A 14,238-nucleotide genomic window follows, 5' to 3' on the forward strand; every position below is an offset into this window, starting at 1 on the left:
TTAGTAAATTTTACTATAATATTGTAATTATTAATGAATTTTTTTCTCCCTGTACTTGTCTGTTATTTACCTAATAATAACATTGTGCATCACATTTAGCAATATCATAAGAAAAAGAATTCCTTTTGAATTTAGAAAATTGGCTGTTTAAAGGTTTCTATACTTTTCCCAGAAAAGATGGAAGATATAAAATTAAAATTTATAAATCACAAGTTACATAAGCTCAAAAATGTAAGCTAACGAAGTCACATTTCATTTTAATTGGAGAATTATAAAATTTGATTCGACTATTTTTTCCATTAGCTATCATAGTTCAATACTATCAGCCAAAATACAGATTCAATCTGCAAATAGTCCGCTAAATATCCATCTATCGTAGTAAAAACTTTTGAAAACAAAATAATTACCAAGCACTTAAGCGGCACATGTAAATGTTCTTAGCAGAAAGTTAAATATAATCACTGCTAATTAAACTATGTAAGCTTCTTATATTACTATTGCATTATTGTTCTTATCAAAATTAGTTATTAAATCAACTAATTTTATAAGAAAAACATAAGGAATGTAATTAATATTATGCAGTAATTTGTTTTAATAAAAATCCACACGAATTTTCTTGGATAATATTCTATTCGTATATTTTCATATAATTTATACAAAATTATACAGTATAATATGTATTTTAATAAGATCTTACGCCACTTCTTCAAACAATTATTATTATCTTGATCTTTTAAAATTTTTTGATGGAATACCGGTCAAAAAACAATATTTAGTAAACATAAAACTCTAAAATCCACTTTCAGTTATCTTAATATTTGATTAAATTATATTAACTACCACCAGGTACATTTGGGTTCCTGATTCATATTAGAACCAACGGGACACTGAAAATCAGCTGAAATTTCAGGTATATTCGAAAATAATTTCATCATTTTGTACTCAAGAATATTAAGCTGATTGTTATAAAGATTGCGCGGTTCATTCACATTTGAGTACTCGGAACAAAATGATTGTGCGAAAGATATCCAGAATAATTGCTCCTGGGTATAAGACAATCCTTCAAGAGTCGGTTCTGTTCCCAATCTGGTTACGTAATCCTGGTAAGCCGCCCAAGAAGTACGGAATCCGATGTACTGAGTAATCATATCTTCTTCGGGTCTATTGCGAAGTATCTGAAGAAGAAAAAAATGTTGGAAAATCCAAAAGTGCACACCTCAATCGCTCAATTTACTTTTAATCATACGCTAGTGCTACCACCAGTAGTTGATAGAGAGAAACAATGACAAAAATAATAACAGTAAAAATAGCAGCTAAATTTTTCTCGAATAATCAGTTTTCACGTTTTTTATTAATTACACCAAAACAAAAAGGATCCAGATAGTAATTTTTGATAGGGTTCTTGTGATAAAAAATACACAGATAATAAGAAAAAAAATAAGTCGATAAGTTTTGTTTTTCGAAAGTTATCGTGTTTAGACGAGTCCGAACACCACAATTGACGCACTGAGGGCTTCGGACAAAATCATTTTTTTAAAATTAATCACATCATGAATCAAATAAGGATTGCATTGAAAAATGTTCCTTAATAAATTTCCTTTAAAATGGTATATATCATTAACAACTTTGGTGTTCTATAGAGAAAGTAAAGAGGATTTAAAGTCAGTGAAAAAGGCCGAGAGCGAGAGAATGACAGTAAAGCACACTCAACGCTTTCGCGTTCGAAACGGGGTCCGTGAAGTCTCTAGTAGTTGAAGGAAAGCTTATTTGATTTCATACAACACAACTTCCAAGGATTATTTGAATACTTACATTTTTCTTCTTTGGTTCATCGGTTAAATCATCATATTGATGACGGAAACAATCGAGTTGTTTATCTACGAATTCTTTTCCAACTGTCTGATTTCTTCCGACATGAGATACTGCTGAGGCAAAATTAAAAGCTATATATGATCCACTTGAACCGAAATTCATGTACATCGGACGATCATTGTTAAACAAGGGACTAGGTATCATAGTCGCTGGTATATCTGTAGAATAATATTTATTACTAAAATATAACGCATTTATTGACAAAATCCAATAGAAGAAAACTCACGTAAATGCCCATTAAGATCATCTGGAATTCCCAGCCTACTTAACTTATTCATATCATGTGGGTTTATTTCTGATAGTACTTTGATACTAAATTCTTTTTTAATTTTAAATATATTCAAGTTCAAAAGCGTCTGCAACATATTTTCCTTAACGACTTGGGCATCCGCGTAGAATTTTTTAAGTTCTTTCGGGTCAGACAATTTATTGGACGGTCCAATAGTGAATGACATCTCCTCGATAATTTCTATTCCTTTATTTTTAGCTTCATCACTTAATGTTTTAGATTCTTTTATCATTTTAACCATTTGATCCTTGAGAGCCATTATCATTTGTTTTACAGTCTCTCGACTACTTTTGAATTGGTCTAAATATAAATTAAGAAGGGCATATTTTGTATAATATTTAACTGTTTCTAGACAGTCATCATCAGCTGGGATGCCAACATAACCTACTAATTTATGGAACATTTGTTGCGCTTCCCTAAATTCTTCAGTCAAATAAGGAACTGAGTATTGAACTATTTTCCAAATGGCGTAATTCGCTTGTACACGTTTCGGAGTTTTGTCCATGAGCTTTACGAACTCTGTTAAAGCTGTAGAATTCCATACAGTTAAAATAGGCTTTTCGTTATTGTCCACAAAAGGAATTAGGGTTTTATCAATAAATCTGTTCCAATCGATACTCGGCCATTGCTTCTGTAACTCTTCAATGCTAATATCATCATCAATGTCATTGTTATTCTTATGACACGAATTATCTCCAGATATAATTTCATATAATTTATTTTCAAATTGAAATGCTTCCTTCAATTCTTGTATAGTGTCCCCAATATTTGCACCAAGAGATCGTGCTATTCTAAGCATATAGTCTGCGTACATTTGTTTATTCATTGTAGATTTAGTTCCCATTGAGTAATCGAAATAGGAGTGAGCCATCTGTTAGGACAAAATATTTTTTATAGAGACTCAGAGTATTAATTCCTTATTATAAACTAGAGGTTTAGAAAGGGATATATTTAACAATCTTGTATAAGCTCGCGCAAGTGTTTTTAGTGGTGACACGACCGATGACCCAAAGACAACTGAACCCCGACAATTGGTCCCCGACAATTGATCCTTGCGACGATTGATCCGCCGATAAAATACACTCACACACATATAAATGTGAAAAATTTGTGTGTGAGTATATTTTTTATGTTACACGCACACAAAATTAGTGAATCGGCGGATCAATCGTCGCAAGGATCAACGGTCGGGTAACCGTTTTTAGTAGACGGTAGTTGTCTGCCTCTTTTTATGACTACTGTTCTCGCTACAGACATTTACTACAGATTTGAACTGCAGTCTTGCGCAGGACTTGCACAAGTACGGACTCTTTAAAACTGAATTAGTGAAAGTTAGTGAATATTTCCTATCAGCTAGTGAATTTCGCTAATTGACTGTCAGAGAGAAATGATATATTTTACTTAAAAATTTATCCAAGCGTGTTTCGGATGTATTTCTAATTCATTAATTATAATGTCTTGCAACTACAGTCGTCGCGTTATGAGCCCATCGACTTTTATTTTTATTGAAGATATTCCTCCTCTATGGCTAAGAAAACAATCAAGTACACACTACACGCTTATAAAGTAGGGAAAGTGTGAATGGGGGTACTGGAATTCTTAGAATTATATTTCCTTACACCCCTGTAGGTGAGTTCATAACGCGACTTGACTGTAGTTATAATGCAGAAACGTGCGCAAGAAATTTTTAAAAAATGCAGACACATTGTTCGCAGTAGATTTGCGCAAGACATTAGATACAACTACTCCCCTAACTTTATATATATCAATATTGTGCACTCATTGGAGGGGGACGGGTAAGTGTGACAGAGATTTTTATATCAAATGTCTCGCACAAATCTGCTGCATCAAGTGTAAGAATTTTTGAAAGAGTTCTTACGCAGGGTTCTCACAAGAACGTCCTAAGTAATTTTACCAATAAGCCATCCATGAAATATCTACAATATGATTGCGTATAATGTGTCCAGGTCACCCATAAATTTTGTAGTAAAATCTTCGCTAAATATCGGTTGAGAGATTTATAATTATATTAAAAAGCAGACATATTTGGATGTTTCAGATGCGGTTTTTATGAAACTTGTACAAAACTGCTGCAAGACTATATCTTAAAAAAAATTATTGCACGAGTCCTAGTCAATTTGGCTGTAAGATCTTTGTGATCAGTGTCTTGCATAGACACTTACAATGAAAATTGTTACGGGGGAGACGGTGTTTAAACGTGACCCAGCGTCATATAACTTACTCTAACAGAATATTGTAAAGTCCTTTTTTCATTTCGGTTCGTATATAAAGGTTGCCAATCTAAGAAATAATTTATATTATAACCGGCTTTTTTAGCATTGCTAGTAAAATCGATCCAGTTGAATTCAGATTCCTTCCATCTGTTGCCTTCCAAAATCGGCCAGTTTCCTAAAGTCTTAATGATTCTCTTCATAAAATCTAAACCTTGTCGTCCCCTAGCCTCTACACAAATAGACAATATACAATACATTTATATGAATATTGCTTCTGTTAAAACAAACAATTATCAACAACTTACCTTTGCTCATACATGTTTTGTAAATATCATCGATAAGTTTGTAAGGTTTAAAGTCGGAAGAGATTCCTTTTTGGATCAGCTTTTCAAGGTGATCATTTTTTTGTGATATAAGGTGACCATAATCATTAGATTTATCAGTTTTTTTGTAATTACCGCAAGCGAATCGGTAAAAATTATCACAAGGATTTATAGTATTATCTCGGTATCTTATGATTCGTGCGGCTAGTAGAAAATTTTTATTAAAATAATATCAAAGCGTCAAAATAAAATTAAAATCATAACTTACCGGTTTCCAAACGTTCTACAGAACATGCGGTACTCGTGCATTTATTTGACACCACTAAAAAATTCAAATTATTAAATTAATCTCTTTACCCTCGAATACAATAAATAAGTTACCATTATTCCGTGTAGTATCGATAACAGACGCATCATTTATTGAAATTAAAGACCAAATAAATCCAACGGTCACTATCAAAAATAATGGACGATCAAGAAGAGACACCCGCGATTGCCCTGTTCTAAAAAATTTTATCATATTTTTAGAAAGTATTTTATTAATTTAATTAACTTATGCATCAAAATATGTGAATTTGGATAATAAATATTGTCTTACTTATTAAATATTTGATACATTGTAGAATATTTGTTATCACTATTACGGTCTTGAGGTAAATAACAGATGTCAAGCATCTCAATTTGTTAAATAGTAGTTTTATGATTCACTTTAAGAATTATTAAATTATTACACTATTATCTTGTTAAAATAAATGTGTGAGTGACGTAAGTCAAGGGTAGAGGACAAAGTAATTGTAATTATGTTTTCAATTTTGTGTAGATGGGTAATATGAAACATCTTTGCTTTTAGCAATGATCTCACTTATTATTATGATAATTATTAAGTATTCAAATCGGAATATATTTATAGTTAAATTTCGATCCATAATACTGCCGCGACTCCTCTCGTAGTTGGTTTTTAAACAATATACCAATACACGAAAAGAAGAAAATGATGATTACCATTCTATATGGTAACCAACCGGGTCTAAAAATTTGATCTGATTTTGGCCTGTCTTTCAATTTTCATAAGAATTTTAAACTGTTTTTGATCTAAAGACGATCAAAAACAGACTAATAAAAATAATAAGTAGTAAAAGTCTGATTTTGGTTCGGATAAAAACAAAAGAAGACAATACTTTATAAGAAAAAAGTTTGATTTTGATCTAGAGGCAACCAAAACCAGACTAAAAATTATTGAAAACACGTCTGAAAATAGCCTAGATTAGGAATAGTACACTGATAGAAAGATTTCGTTAGACTTAATAAGATTCGCCAATTAATTAATTAATAAATATTATATGGTTAGAACAAATATTTATTCAAGTCAAGAAAACTTTGTTAATATTACAAACATTTATTTGAGATAAAATAACGATTGACTTAATTGTAATAAATATTTATTTGTCTCAAAGAATCTTCTCACAAGAGTTTTAATAAATCTGGTTCATTATTCTCAAATAAATCCTTCTATCAGTGTGCGGTATAATTATATGTAAGAATTTATAATTATATGTAACTATATTAAGCCATTTTTTACATTTAATTTTATATAATTTTGTTATCTGGAGCAGCTACATTGAAATTGTCATAATTCTAATATAGCATAGAAATCATTCCTATGCTAGCATGGCTAGCGCTGTCAAATAAACAATGCGGCTAAAAAATCAGCGTCACCATGCTACGTGGCAATGATTACTATGTTTGTAAGTATTATACACTCAGAAAATTAAGTAATTGTATTTATTATGCTAAATTTTTAACTCCAATCATCTAGAATGATTGGAACGTTTTTAAATGCAAAAATAGTTAGTGTTATAATTTTTTTTAATAGGATTGATAATTATTGGATGATAACTTCTACAATAAATTTCGTAACAGTTACAATCAGGATGATAACAGTTACTATCACAATGGTAATATTTACCATCAGGATGATAATATTTACTTCTGCAATAAAATTTCGTAACAGTTACTATCAGGATGGTAATAATTATAATTTCTGATGATAACTGTTACCACCTAGGTTATAAATATAACTATTTAGAATAAAAATACTAATTAACTCTAGTTAACATACAGGATCGTAACAATTATCATACATATGGTAAATATTACGATCTAGATGATTTATACAATCATTTAGATAATATTCACTACTATCGGATTGATAGTAAAAATTTTTACCATAACTAGACGGTAATTCCTATCATTTAATTTTCTGAGTGTAGTTAAAAAAACAGGAGTATTTTTATCTTCTGTTATTATCATTTGTTATTATCTTTGGTTTTACATCAACTCACTACATAATGATTTTTGTCAACTTCTTAAAATTTCTGATAGAATACTGGTCAAAAATTATAATTATAATTAGTAATTACAAAATTATAAAACTCCACGTTTAATTATCTCAGTATTGAATAAAACAAATAAGTAAATTGGAACAATTGTTAAAAAAACAAATTATATTAACTACCACCAGGTACATTTGGGTTCCTGATTCAGATTAGAACCAACGGGGCATTGAAAATCAGCTGAAATTTCAGGTATATTCGAAAGTATTTTCATCATTTTGTATTCAAGGATATTTAGCTGATTGTAATAAATATTGCGTGGTTCATTCACATTTAAATACTCGGAACAGAATGATTGTGCGTAAGATATCCAAAATAATTGGCTCTGTGTGTATCCTCCAAGAGTCGGTTCTGTTCCCGATCTGGCAACGTAATCCTGATAAGCTGCCCAAGAAGTACGGAATCCGATGTACTTGGTAACCAATTCTACATCGAATCTATCCCGAAGCATCTGAGAAAAAGGAAGGTGCGTGAAATCTCTAGTAGTTGAAGTAAATCTTGTTTGTTTTCATACAATACAACTTTCAAAGAATTATTCGAAAATGTTGGAAAATCGAAAAGTGCACATCTCAATCGCTTATTTTATTTTTAATCATTACTTTTATTTTATAATGTTAATTAATATTTTTTATTATGAATTTTTATTCAACTTATAAATTATCAATTTAATTTTTCATTTCTTAATTTCAGTTTAATATTTTTTTATCAACATTTTTAGGTAGATTTCTTTAGAAATCGGACTATTGCAATGGGTCTCATGATCAAATTATCACAGAAGTTTGTCACCATATATCTTATTTTGGCACGTAGAGTTAAAAAATACCATCCGCTCAAAAGTTTATATATGTATGTATGTATGTATGTATGTATATTAGGGTGTGTCATTTTAAGGCTATATTATTTTTTTACTGCTATACCAGAAAATCTGGTAGTATATAGAAAATAAAAAATTATGCCGCTGGGCTAAAGGGTTTAAGTCCAATAGCGGCTTAGCTCATCAAAAAATTCGATTTCCCATTTAAATAACACGGGAAATTTTTTTTTTTAACTTTGAGTATTTTTAACTCGTGAACAAATCAATAGATCGAATTGAATAATACATATTTTTGTAGAAAATTAAACGCTCTACAAAAATGGTCTCTTATCATTTTTCGATCAATCCATCTTTTCCAAAGTTATTAGAGCTCGAAGTCAAGTTATAGTAAATTTCGAGATCTTTTTACTTTTCCGGCAAAACTATCAGACTTACCATAATATGTTGTAGGGTCTTTTTTGTTGACAATTTTATTCTCTACAAATTATCATCGGTAAAATTTTTTCAAATTCCCCATTGTTTTCTAGTTATTTTCATTTTAATTTCAAGCTTTTAAAAAAGTAGTGTTCTGATCGATTTCAAGAGCTCGACATTGAAATGAAAATAACTTAGTTTAGTGTAATTAAAAGAGTGTAGAAATATTTTTGTGTGAAAAAAATAGTCGGAAAAAAACCGTTCATAAATCACCCTCAGCACTTCGCGCTTGAAGTGTGCAGTACTTACATTTTCTTTCATTGCCTCATCGGTTAAATCATCAATTTGATGACGGAAACAATCGAGTTGTTCTTTCCCAACTAAGTAATTCATTCCGACGTAAAATATATCTGAGGCGATATTACTAGCCAAATAGGTACCACTTGAACCAAAATTCATGTACATTGGACGATTGTAGTTAAACAAAGGACTATCTATCATAGTTGTTGAAATGACTGTACAAATAATTTTATTCATATAATATAACGCCCTTATTGCAACGGAATCGAATTAAAAAAACTTACGTAATTGCCCATCAATATAATCTGGAAGGCCTACTTTACTCTGCGGAAAAAGATCGTATGGAATTATATCTAAGTTTGCTTTAACACTCAAGTATTTTTTAAATTCAAATACATTCAAGTTCAAAAGCGTCTGCAAGGAGTTATTTTCAACAACTTGGGCATCCGCGTAGTATTTTTTAAGTTCCTTCGGATCAGAGAATTTTTCCGATAGCCCTATCGTGAATGGCATTTTTTTAATAATTTCAATTGATTGAATTTTAGCTTTTTGACACCATATTTTAGATTCGTTTATCATTCTAATAATTCGATCGCTAAAAGCCATTGTCATTTGTTTAATGGTCTCTCGACTACTTTTATGTTGATCCAAGTAATACTGAACATAAGCAAATCTTGCAGCCGATTCAACTCTTTGCATACAATAATCATCAGTTGGAATGCCAACATAACCTACTTGTTTATAGAACTTTTCTTGCGCTTTCCTAAATTCTTCAGTCAAATAAGGAACTGAATATTGAACTAATTTCCAGATGGCGTAATTTGCCTGTACACGTTTTGGAGTTTTTTCCATGAGCTTTGTAAACTCTGTTAAAATTGTAGAACTCTTTACAGTTAAAATAGGCTCTTCATTCTTGTCCACAAAGGGAATTAGGGATTTATCAATAAATCTTTTCCAATCGATACTCGGCCATTGCTTTTGTAACCCTTGAATATTAATATCGACACCAGTAATGTTATCATTCATATCAGATGAAATATCTCTTGAAATAATCTCATTAAATTTATTCTCGAATTCAAAGGCTTCCTTCAATTGTTGTATGACCTCTCCATTATTTGCACCAAGAGATCGTGCTATTTCAAGCATATAGTCGGCGTACATTTCTTTTTTCTCTATGGTTTCTGTTCCCATTGAAAGATCAAAATAGTATGGATTCATCTATTGGAACAAAATATTTAAAATAAAGATTGAAAGTACAAAATAAAAATATATATGATCATATATAAAGTATTACTATATAGGATTCAGATATGATTCATATATTATTATATACACAGAAAAAAAAGATATCTTGAGTCAAGAAAATATTTTTGAAGACAAACGTTTTCGGGAACCAAGTCAAGATTTTCTTGAGCCAAGAAAATTTGTCTTGGTTGAAAAAAATTCGTCTTGGTCGGAGAAGATTTCTACTTTATCTCAGAAAATTCGGGTCTCCAAAAAAATTTTCTTGAATCAAGAATATTTACCTTCAGTCGAGAATTTTTTTTTTCTGTGTACGATTCATTTATTATATATATGATCAGTCATATATGCTAGTAACATACCCTAGAAATATTTTTTGACGCACAATACACTTAAACAAAAAATTAAAGGAACAAGAAAATTTTATAAATTTTGTAGTGATTTTTGGAAGGCTGTATTTTCGTGAAAAATAATCGTATCAAAAAAATAAAAAAAGCAAATTGAAGCTTGATTATTGATATCTCTAGTTTAAAGATCTTCCACTAAAATAATTTTCTGAGCCACGGTTTTCGCGAAATCATAAGAAATAGGTTGAGACAAAATTTTTCTAAATTTTTTAGTTTTGTTTTTTAGGTCTACGGAGTTGGGAAAATTTTTTTCGAAAAAACCAATTCATGGCTCGTTTAGGAAATTTATTCAGCTACAATTTGCTTTTTTTTTGTTTCTCTGTACGACAATTTGCTGCTGAGATATCAGCCTTCAAATGAAAAAGGATCCTTTTGTCTTTGATTATCGATATCTCAGCAACTAATGGTCGCACAGTAATTTCAAGGGCAGTTTGAGAAACTTGAATAAATCCCCTACAAGCTCCATTTTCGATTTAAAAAAAAAATTTTTTTTCATTTTTAATATCAATTTGAAAAACCCACAAAAAATGGCCATTTTCTGGTTTTTTAGTCAACTCATCGCTACTTTAAAATATTGATGGATAGGTTAATGTTGCTAGGTGATTTTACAGCTTAATGTACCCTCAAAAACCCTGGAAATTTTCAGATTGATCCATTGAACCGTTTGTCCGGGCCGATTGCTCAAAGTTTTACAAAACAATTAAAGGAACAAGTTTTGTTCCTTAATTTGTGTAATCATTACAACAATGAAAAAATTGATTTTTTCCGGATTTCCGTTCAATTTTGCGTTAGTTATTCAGTAAATTTGAGGTAAAGAGAAAAAAAATAATTTCCGAAAAACGAAAAAAAAAAAAAAAAAAACCCGAGTAAAACGTACAAAAAAAAAATAAAAAAATTCTTATTTTCTCTCTCTTATGCCAAGCTCATAAAAATAATAGTCTTCTAATCGATTTTGAGAACTTAACGTTAAAATGAAAATAACTAGAAAACAATACGGAATTTCAAAAAACTTCATTAAGAATAATTTGTAGGGAATAAAATTGTCTATAAAAAAAATCCTATGACATTTTTTGATAAGTCTGATAGTTTTGCTGGAAAAGTAAAAAGAACTCAAAATTTTCTATAGATTTGACTTCCAGCTTCAATAACTTTCGAACAAATGGATTTATCAAAAAATGATAAGAGATTTTTTTTGTAGAGCGTTCAATTCTCTACAAAAATATTTGATGGACATTACAATGTAATTTACGGATCATTAGTTTCAAAAATCAGAAGAAACAAAATATTTTTTCCTGCGTTATTCTTATGGGAAATTGAAAAGTGCGATGCAGACAACCTTAATATTAATATTAAGGGCTCATATTTTCAGAGGCCTATTTTGGCATCTAAACGAAACTTTTGAGCCTGGTTCCGAGAAAAAAAAATTTTTGTTTTTTTGAAACGCCCTAATATGAACATATCTGATACATATATATTATTGTATACTATTCATACACTATGTAAATATATATAATCACATGTACTCATATATGCCAATATTGTATCCTGGTAACCCGAGACGAAAGTTAATATCTGACCATATATACTCAGATAGGATCTTACACGATCATATATGATTCATCGCCCGTGAAGAAATGGATTAAATCTTTGTACATTTACGTAAATCCAATTTGTTCTATTTTGAAGATCTACTTATATCTACTTAGGTACACTTTTTCATGAATTATTAGATCTAAGATCTAGATAGATCTAAAAATGCTTAAAAACGCGTCTACGTGGAACTGGGTACATCTGATTCATTACGTAAACTCACGTCAATTTACTTGGATAATATAGCAGATATTCGTAGATCTCCAGAATGAAATAAATTAGATTTACGTAGATCTAATTCATTTTTTCATGGGCATGCATGTTTATATTTCCGGTTATTAATTCCTTATAAGGAAGTAGGTATCTATAAGAAAGGAGGACTATGTTTCAACGTGACCAAGTACTTACTGTGACAGCATATCTTAAACCATATTTATTATTACGGAACGTGAAAAAAGAATGCCAATCTAAGAAATAATTTATACCATAACCGACTTTTTTTGCATTGCCACTAAAATCGATCCAATCGAATTCAGATTCCTTCCAATTGTCGGCTTCCAAAATCGGCCAGTTTCCTAAAGTCTTAATGATTCTCTTCATAAGATCTAAACCTTGTTGTCCCCTAGCCTCTACACAAATAGACAATACACAATACATTTATATGACCATTGCTTCTGTTAAAACAAATAACCATCGACAACTTACCTTTGTTCATGCATATTTTGTAAATATCATCGATAAGTTTGTAGGGCTCAAAGTCAGAAGAGATTCCTTCTTTGATCTGCTTTTCAAAATGAACAATTTTTTGTGACATAAGGTGATCATAATCATTTGACTTATCAGTTTTTTTGTAATTCCCGCAAGCAAATCGGTAAAAATTATTACAAGGATTTATAGTATCATCTCGGTATCTTATGATTCGTGCGGCTATTGAAAAAAATTTGTTAAAATTATATCAAAGCGTAAAAATAAAATTAAAATCATAACTTACCGGTTTCTGAACGCTCTACAGAACATGCGGTACTCATGCATTTATTTGTCACCACTAAAAAATTAAAATTATAAAATTAATCTCTTTACCCTCGAATGCAATAAATTAGTTACCATTGTTTCGTGCAGTATCGATAACAGACGCATCATTTATTGAAATTAAAGACCAAATAAATCCAACGGTCACTATCAAAAATAATGGACGATCAAGAAGAGACACCCGCGATCGCCCTGTTCTAAAAAATTTTATCACATTTTTAAAAAGTATTTTATTAATTCAATTAACTTATGCATCGAAATATGTGAATTTGGATGATAAATATAGTCTTACTTATTAAATATTCGATACATTGTAGAATATTTGTTATCACTATTGCGGTCTTGAGGTAAATAACAAATAGCAAGCACCCCAAGCTGTTTGATAGTAGTTTTATGCTTCACTTTAAAAAGTGTTAAATTATTACACTATTATCTTGTTAAAGTAAATCTGTGTACGACGTAAGTCAAGGGTAAGGGACAAAGTAATTGTAATTATTCCTTTACTTCTATGTACATAGGTAATATGAAACGTCATTGCTCTTACACTGAGAGAAAAATCCAGTAAATCTAACTATAAAATGACAGTTAAATAGCGCTTTAACTATTTTTTCGGAGTTACTACAACACCAATAGATAGTTATTATAAATATCTCTAAGTAGTTATGTTAAATATTTTTTAGTTCAATTAACTATATAAATAGTTAATGTAACTGATTTTTAAACTTGTATTCAATTAATAATTTTTAATTTTTTAAACTGAACTTAAGTAGTTAATTCATCTATAACTCTTTCATTAAAGCAAACAAAAATATTAAGTATCATTACGATGTTTTTTTAGTTAATTCAATGAATATTTTTTAGTTAAATCCATTAAATAAATAATTTTTTTTTCGCACAAATATACCATTCACATGGTTTTAATTATTAAGTAGAGACTCTATAGAGTTTTGATTAGAATTAATTTTTTTTTGAAAGTTCAAGTTAAATTTTAAAGATAAATTATTTATTAAACCATTAATAATAAATATTAATGTCTTGATGTAATATAGGATAAACTACAATACAATCCAAAACTGTAAGTATCACTTTGTCAAATGACAGAGTTGTACTGATGCCGAAATTGTTTTTAACTTTGGAATTTAACAGTTCTGAGATATATATCTTGCCAGGGACACTACACAGCGGCTGGGCGCGATCTCGTGGCGAGCATCGAACTACTCCCGCTACTGCTGTCTGGTACCGGTGACTTTCCTCTCCTCCATACATATGTTTTCTCTCAAGAAATTTCTCTCTTGGTTTAAGCAATTTTATTTAGATATTAACTCGTGTTT

At 30.1% G+C, this 14,238-nt stretch overlaps 2 protein-coding genes across 3 annotated transcripts; both read right to left on the reverse strand.

Moving 5' to 3' along the window:
• Positions 1-617: 617 nt before the first annotated feature.
• Positions 618-5,458, reverse strand: LOC130669115 (neprilysin-2-like). The gene is made up of 8 exons (XM_057471833.1): positions 5,317-5,458; positions 5,100-5,221; positions 4,987-5,040; positions 4,701-4,922; positions 4,404-4,624; positions 2,099-3,032; positions 1,813-2,030; positions 618-1,175 (listed from the first exon to the last, which is right to left on the reverse strand). Exons 1-8 carry the CDS (start codon positions 5,391-5,393, stop codon positions 837-839), a joined length of 2,187 nt encoding a protein of 728 aa, XP_057327816.1. The 5' UTR covers positions 5,394-5,458; the 3' UTR covers positions 618-836.
• Positions 5,459-5,596: 138 nt separating this feature from the next.
• On the reverse strand, positions 5,597-13,752 carry LOC130669130 (neprilysin-2-like). 2 transcript variants are annotated; one of them, XM_057471868.1, is made up of 9 exons: positions 13,200-13,752; positions 12,983-13,104; positions 12,870-12,923; positions 12,584-12,805; positions 12,287-12,507; positions 9,375-9,857; positions 8,924-8,963; positions 8,649-8,854; positions 5,597-7,562 (listed from the first exon to the last, which is right to left on the reverse strand). In XM_057471868.1, exons 1-9 carry the CDS (start codon positions 13,217-13,219, stop codon positions 7,230-7,232), a joined length of 1,701 nt encoding a protein of 566 aa, XP_057327851.1. In that variant the 5' UTR covers positions 13,220-13,752; the 3' UTR covers positions 5,597-7,229. The 2 variants fall into 2 exon arrangements, with proteins under 2 accessions (XP_057327851.1, XP_057327842.1); XM_057471859.1 differs by having other exon boundaries at positions 8,924-9,857; positions 13,200-13,751.
• Positions 13,753-14,238: the final 486 nt, after the last annotated feature.

Source organism: Microplitis mediator, chromosome 1 (assembly GCF_029852145.1).
Source record: "Microplitis mediator isolate UGA2020A chromosome 1, iyMicMedi2.1, whole genome shotgun sequence".
Lineage (NCBI taxonomy): Eukaryota > Metazoa > Arthropoda > Insecta > Hymenoptera > Braconidae > Microplitis > Microplitis mediator.

What these genes read in the sequence shown, in the direction of transcription:
- LOC130669115 (XM_057471833.1), bottom strand. Translation starts at nt 5,393, where the DNA reads ATGCTTGACATCTGTTATTTACCTCAAGACCGTAATAGTGATAACAAA. An exon ending in CAAAACATGTATGAGCAAAG is followed by an intron (nt 4,625 to 4,700) that starts GTAAGTTGTTGA and finishes CTATTTGTGTAG; the next exon opens with AGGCTAGGGGACGACAAGGT. An exon ending in CTTTACAATATTCTGTTAGA is followed by an intron (nt 3,033 to 4,403) that starts GTAAGTTATATG and finishes TTGTCCTAACAG; the next exon opens with ATGGCTCACTCCTATTTCGA.
- LOC130669130 (XM_057471859.1), bottom strand. Translation starts at nt 13,219, where the DNA reads ATGTATCGAATATTTAATAA. An exon ending in TGTAGAGCGTTCAGAAACCG is followed by an intron (nt 12,806 to 12,869) that starts GTAAGTTATGAT and finishes TTTTTTCAATAG; the next exon opens with CCGCACGAATCATAAGATAC. An exon ending in CAAAATATGCATGAACAAAG is followed by an intron (nt 12,508 to 12,583) that starts GTAAGTTGTCGA and finishes CTATTTGTGTAG; the next exon opens with AGGCTAGGGGACAACAAGGT.